We start from the raw sequence: 7,329 nt of genomic DNA on the forward strand, positions 1-7,329 counted from the left end.
AATCAAAACAAGCGGACTAAAAAGCAAAACACACATGAGATAATACTCACTGAACTGAAATCTACCCCTGTACAAAAACTGAAGTTGGATTTTACAAGAAAAAAATAACAGCATAATCTTATTTTGGACTAAACATAGCAATGCAAAAATAGCCAAACTAATGGTGTAGCATTTCACTCATTTGACCTCTGTTGTGCAGGCAGCACGGATTGAACGCGAGTGTGAAATGGTTGTCTGACTCTATACAGTACGTCCGCTGTTATTAACTGGCGACCACTCCAGGGTGCAGTCGGATTCAGCTCCCCATGACCCTGAACACGATGGATGGTTGTTTCTGCCCCTTTCTTTTGAAACTTATTTGGGCTTCAACAACTTTACAGTTAGGGATTCTAGTTTCACCTGTTGCTATGACAATGACTGCAAATTTATTTTTTGGTTATTTTTTTTATAAGGCCACTGCTATGGACCAAGGATTATTTGACTGCAGAGTGGGGAAAATACTAGTGCTATTCGTGGACATAACCATGTTTTTGAACCACTGCTATGGATTTTTCAAATAACATTCGGACTGTATACGTTATATACGCAGATTTATACATCACATGACCAATATTTTCACCAAGAATATTACCCCTCGGATAGATAAATGGATAGATAGATGGAAATTTGCAATATATCAATTACAGATGACTCCAATCATCATCAAATTGAAGAAAATTGTTCCTTTTGACTGAGAAACTGGCAAAAGACGTACTTCACTCATTCATGTTGAGGACTGTAACTATTTGTGCCCGTGTGTGTGCATGCGCGTGCATGTGTAAATGTGCATATGGATTTGCATAGTAAAAGAAAATCAAGTCAGCGAAGCAATGATTGGCCATGCACCTGCATTGCCTTTGAACTGCTGTTCGTCAGTAACACCTCTCCCCAAGGTTGACAAATTGACAGATCGAGGCCAGTCTGGGATGACAGTGGAAAATTAAGATATATTGCTTTTTGCAGCCGGATAAAATCAGGGCATTACAGTGGGAAACTAACGAACAGGTATACTGCTTTCAACATGGGAATGTTGTTGCATGCAACTTTGAAATGAACCTGCAAGTACCTATGGGCAGCTTTTCCTCCATTTTTCAACCCGGGTGATTTTCCATACGCTTGTGTGTGCACAAAATAATGAGATTCCTCAATCTTCCCTCCTATTTACTTTATAAACTTTCAAAGGCAGCATGTCCATGGTGTGCCATAAATTATCAGATCGTAATCTTAAAGGTAAGAACATACATATATATATATTTTTTTTCAGTCAGTGTCAGACTGTTTGTCCAGCTCCCTGCCTGTCCCACTGGCCTCTGTGAGCCTGCATACAGATTACGCTTTCTTTTTGCTTTGATCCTTCCGAGGTAGGCAGCCGAATAAAAACATATGGGCGGCAGCTGCATTTTTAAAAACTAAATCCAAAAGCCATAATGTAACCAGACACACGACTATGTATTTGAGTGTGCCAATAAATTGTTACGGCTGGTTTATTGATTTGCTTGCTTGGCTTTGTTCCACAAAGTACAGAAAATAGTCTCCAATGGAGGCTGGCATGAATTAGATTTTTTTTTTTTTTTTTTTATTTATTTATTTTACCCTTGTTACACAAATATTGATAAACATTCTCTGTCTGGCTATAATGGGAATTTTTTTAATTCATTTTAGTCATCTTTTTCTTATCCATCCATCCATTTTCTTCACCGCTTCTCCTCACTAGGGTCGCGGGCTGCTTGAGCCTATCCCAGCTATCTTCGGGCGGGAGACGGGGTACACCCTGAACCGGTCGCCAGCCAATCGTAGGGCACATAGAAACAAACAACCATTCGCACTCACATTGACACCTACGGGCAATTTAGAGCCTCCAATCAAACCGGAGTGCCCGGAGAAAACCCACACAGGCACGGGGAGAACATGCAAACTCCACACAGGCGGGGCCGGGATTTGAACCCCGGTCTCCAGAACTGTGAGGCAGATGTGCTAACCAGTCGACTACCGTGCCGTAGTTTTCTTATTCATTAGTTTGATTTTTATTAGACTTCACGCCGATTTTATCGGCCTTATTGGTATTCGTATAATTAGCATTTTATGCTGATCGGCTTTAATGTCATAATTCGGCGATCCGATCAATGACATCATCGATCGGCTCCGCAAAAGACATTTACTCCGTGTCGCCACCGTGCACAGTATATTTGAATCCATCTGATTTGAATCTTGTAGCATGTCTTTTGGCGTAGTCCTGTAAATATCTGACGGCCAAAAAAGTTATTTTAAAAAAATAAAAATGTCGGCGGTGTGGTCTGAGACATACAACACGTAATGCCCGCATCAGACTACAAGACAAATTTGCTCTTTCACGCTTGCACTATGTCAGACTACTGCCATAAAACCTTGTATTCCAATACCACCAAATCCCGTTTTTTACGATCATTGGCCTTTATCTTGTCATCTCAAATGCGACCGGATACACTCGTTACCGTGGCGATGACAACAAGAGTGGAGCTGGCCGACTCTTTATTATAAGGACAAAATGGGTAAAAACGTGCGTTGGTGGTCACCGGTGCTGAGGACAGGAGAGGACGTTCGTTTAAGGCTTGCTTGAGGTATGTTCTCGTACTTTTAATACGATACGGCTCGCAAGCAGGCAACAAAACGTTATGTATCCTAGCAAGCTATTGTTAGCGCTAACGGTTGGACGTAAACATGCCGCCGTTCTGTCGAATCATGCTCTAAAGTTTCGGTGTGGGTGAAGTCATTTAATTAAAAATGAAGTAATTTAATTACAGTAAGTTAGCACCCATTATTTCTGTCACGTTGTAATGTTGGTTTGACCTGACTGATTAGAATCCACGATCTGACTAGAGCAGTGATGTACAACCTTTATGGAGCCAAGGAACATATTTTACAATTGAAAGATCTCACGGCACACCAGCAAACAAAAATGTCACAAAAAGTGGATACATTAATGACTGTATTTACTTCCTGCCATCTAATAGAAGCGCATTCATTTGTTCTGTCTGTCACTATGCCTCACTGACATAAATAGAGGAACAAAGATACATTATTTATTGTAAATATAATTTTTTGAGCAATTAAGTATGTACAGTAAATGAACAGGTCATTTAAATGGACACATTCCTCCATCTTGTGATCGGTTATCGGTTTTTTAAACTCGCTGATCGGCCCCAAAAATCCTGATCGTGTAAAGCCTAATTTTGATATTACTTAAAGTTATTGTATTCATCCATCCATCCATTTTCTGTACCGCCTATCCTCACTAGGGTCACGGGCTATTATATTATTGTTGTTGTTATTATTATTTGTATTGTAAACATTCTGGGCACTATTTTCGTGACCAGCGTAAATCCAGCACGGAGGCGGTTTAGACCAGGTTTCGTTCATTTTGCAGACAAACGCCAGCCGGCATATTTGAAAGAGGGATGTCTGCACCAATTTCAATCATGTCCAAACAAAGCGTCTCCTCTCGTTCCCTTTGAATATGGTACAATGACAGCCTCGTGTGCAGAAGAGGACGATTTGTAATCGCAGGGATCAGTGCATTGTCACTGCTCTTGGCTGGTGTGGCAACAGACAATATGACTGGGTACCCTTTTTAAATACAAAATGAGCTGCTGATAGCCGCCGGTGACTTGAATATGTCCGTGGACCTCATATATTGTATCTATACGCAACCCCGATCGTTCGTGTGCCCCCGCACCTTACCCCCGTAGCTGTGCCCGCCATGTTGGATGATTAAAAAAATATAATAACAGTCATGAGTTCAATGACTTGATTACTACAATGAGTCAAAGGGTTTGATGCCCAGTGTTCACATATTTATGAAATGAATTTTTCTGCCTATGCCCCAATGAAATTCACCAAGTCACGTGAGACCAGCAATCTACCTACTCCGCCGGACTTAGACGTGGTCTCAGCAGGCGTAAGTTTAGATCAACTAAATCGTCACTGCGCCGGGCGCATGGTACTGATGCAGCACCCATTCTGGGCCCGACTAACACGAATATTGGGTCACAGTGGTTGCTGATGTATCAGGCTAGGATCATGCAGCTCACGGAAATCAACACAGACTGGACAGCATACCCCCGTGCCCCCAAGAAAAGTGAGCCTCCAAGACAAAGAACCCAAGAAACTAGAGGGACCCCAGCATCAGGAAGCTGCAGGGTGCCCAGGAATCCAACCCATCTGGTTTTGTCAAAGCGCACAGGCGCACAGCTACAGCGCGTGTTAGGCAGTAAACCTCACCACCAACGTCGCCCTGCAAGGGGCCAAGCATGGGGGACCTTCGGAGGCACACCGAGGCCGTCTCCAGACACCCGTGAGAGGCCACGCCCCCTACTGCCAGAAAAACCCCCAGGCAACTTCAACCGCAACACACATTGAAACACAACGCGAGCTCCTCAAAGCCAAACTACAGTCCAAGCACATTTACTGTAAATACTGTAGTTAAGTCTGTGTGACAAGATAGTGTCATACAGACTTAGTCTAGCTACTGTATATAGCGCCCTGTGATTTACTGGTGTCAAATCCAGGGTGTCGTTCGTCTTTCCGCCCTAAATTACGTGGGATAGTTTGAATCACACCCATGACCCTGAACCCTGATGAAGAGTCGAAAATGAGTCGAAAATTACTATACTTATACTGCGATATAAATATGAAACAAAATGTTCAGACGTGCGTTGGAGCAATGATTTCTTTGTTGGTCGTTGTTTCTTGCCAATCAAAAATATAGAATTGGAAAGTTTTCTTTTGAACTGATTTGTAAGAAACATGACAACATAATGTGCACGGCGACCTTGTAAAATGTGGCAAATCTTCGCTGTGAGCTTCCAGTACGCGCAGGTGCTGACACTCAGTTTTACGTAGGTGCTGCAGACGTGCTCAGTTATGCTTCTCATCCCACACATGCATGTTTGTTGCAAATGGGGGATCGTTTCAAAGGGAAATAAATCAGGTTTGCAATAGTATAAAATGTTTTGGCCACAACCATTTTTACAGCCTAGAAATATTCAAGCAAACACAAATTTGAGAAAGTTGTGTATTTGTTCATGTTCCTCGGGCACTTTCTCAATCTAACGCTATCCAATACACGAGGTGTATGGAAAACGATACATTTACAAAGATAATGCCCAATTTGATACTGTCACAGAGGTAATCGTTTGAAAAAAACGTGTTTATTATTGCAGTTGCAGTTTGCAGTTTTACAGTTGGGTATGGCACTACAAGCGTAATCTTTACCATATTGTTAAATGTATAACTTTCTGACACTGTTATTCTGTTTGTCCTGATTCAAGTTGCGGTTGTCTAGTGTCGTTTTCTCATCGAAATAGCACTGTTGTTGGCAACATGCAGAAAAAAACGATTCGGCCCAAATTGCACGTACACCAAAAGCAAACAATATAGACCCGTAGAACAGAAGATAAAGTTTGTGATTGACAAGCGACTGAGAGAGAGAACTGACATAATAGGGCAATGCAAGCAAACTCAGCAGCTTCTTCTTGGCCGATGACCTGTTCGCCGACTGCGTCTTACTAGCAAACAACAAGCTGCCGGTAGCCAAACGCTGAATGAACGATGTGCCGTTCATTCAAAGCTCCCGAGCGAAGTCTGACTCTGTAGCGCATCAGCACCATGGACAGCAGCCAGCAAACTTTGCACAAAGTGAGGATGAGCCGAAATGTCGAGATTAGCGAGAGGAACGGAAAGTATTTTTAAACAAAAGCCAAGCCAGCCTGACTGACACTCGCTCGCTTAGTCAACAAACACGTGAACGTGTCAACAATCAATTCATCTGCTAGCATCATATACACATATATATGAGATCTTTTTGGTGTTGTTTGTATCTCCACCGTCTACGATTGTACTTTTGGCACACGTCCCGCCGTCAGGTTATGAATAACACTCAAGCTTCGAAGTGACGTTACGAGGCAGCATGCGCGCTGTTTTCTTTTTCGACGATTGCAGCGTAGTTGTTAGCGGGCCAAAGCTACCGAGGCTGATGCTACATGCGCGGCTTGAAAGCACGCCATTAGCAGCCGCCGGGGGACACTTCACAAACTCACCGAGGACGAAAAATGGGAGCTCGGTGTTCTCCAAGTCGTCCACGACCACGACGTCTCCGGGAAAGTCGTTCCGAACGGAAAAGAGCAGCTTCGGTTCGGAGGCCGACGGGCTGTGCATGATGCTCAGGTCGTTCTCCCTCAAAAAAGGCAGCGCCGAGACGGTGACGCTCTTCATCTTGCAGTCGGTGTCCTGGTTGTGGTCCTCGTCGCCGTTGAGACACCGGACATGTTCCGGTAGGACGGTCAGAAGGAGCCACGCGAGCCCCAGGAGCGGCGGTGTCGCCATCGCCGATGCTCGATTTCCTCTCGCCTCCTCGGAGCTTCTCTCCGAGGCTGCCCGAGTCCGAGGAGAGGGAGTGCGTTTTGTTTTCTCGCTGGCCCTGAGGGGGAAGATGTCTTGTCGGAATGGAATTTCTCATTGAATTGAAATGAAGTGCCGAAATGCTTGGAACAAAGCCGAACCCACTCGCCCATGCGCGGAAAAGCAAAAGCAAAAGCAAACGCGTTCATTTGATCACGTACATCGGTTGCACTGGATTCTAATGTTTTTTTTTTACCGGGTATATTATTTATAAATTCATGTTAATATTGCCACATCTTCACTGTGATTAATATTATCACTTTTTTTTGCCTCGCAAAATAATGCATGCTTTGTAATGCATATAGATAGGCATATACAACTCTGAAATCAACGTTAAAAAAATTAGTTGCACGAAAGAAGTTAGGTTGATGTTGCTTCTATCCCTTTTTGCGTCCATTTCCTCTAGCGCTTGTCCTCATTAGTGTTACAGGTGAGCTGCATTCTATCCCAGGTGACTTTGGGCAAGAGGCAGGGAACACCCAGGACTGGTCGCAGAGCACAATCACACTCACGTTCACACCTATGGGCAATTTAGAGTATTTATTGTACAACCTCAATTCCAATGAACTTGGGACATTGTGTTAAACATAAATAAAAACAGAATACAATGACTTGCAAATCACGTTCAACTTGATTGTTTTTAGCAAATAATCATTAACTTAGAATTTGATGGCTGCAACACGTGCCAAAAACGTTGGGGCAGGTGGCAAAAAAGTGAGAAAGTTGAGGAATGCTCATCAAACACGTGTTTGGAACATCCCACAGGTGAACAGGCTAATTGGGAACAGGTGGGTGCCATGGTTCGGTAGAAAAGGAGCTTCCCTGAATTGTTCAGTCATTTACAAGCAAAGATGG

General features: G+C 43.4%; 1 protein-coding gene across 9 annotated transcripts in view; it reads right to left on the reverse strand.

The window, feature by feature from the left end:
- Positions 1-6,609, reverse strand: part of astn1 (astrotactin 1) — a 271,109-nt gene extending 264,500 nt beyond the window's left edge. For 6 of the 9 annotated variants that reach the window (XM_061796834.1, XM_061796828.1, XM_061796831.1 and 3 more), the window contains exon 1: positions 6,114-6,604. In XM_061796834.1, the coding sequence (XP_061652818.1) occupies positions 6,114-6,399 (286 nt within the window). In that variant the 5' untranslated portion in view covers positions 6,400-6,604. Of the gene's footprint in view, positions 1-6,113 lie in introns of all 9 variants that reach the window. The other 3 variants (XM_061796829.1, XM_061796832.1, XM_061796833.1) reach the window with 3 other exon arrangements.
- Between the last annotated feature and the right edge of the window lie 720 nt (positions 6,610-7,329).

Source organism: Phyllopteryx taeniolatus, chromosome 14 (assembly GCF_024500385.1).
Source record: "Phyllopteryx taeniolatus isolate TA_2022b chromosome 14, UOR_Ptae_1.2, whole genome shotgun sequence".
Lineage (NCBI taxonomy): Eukaryota > Metazoa > Chordata > Actinopteri > Syngnathiformes > Syngnathidae > Phyllopteryx > Phyllopteryx taeniolatus.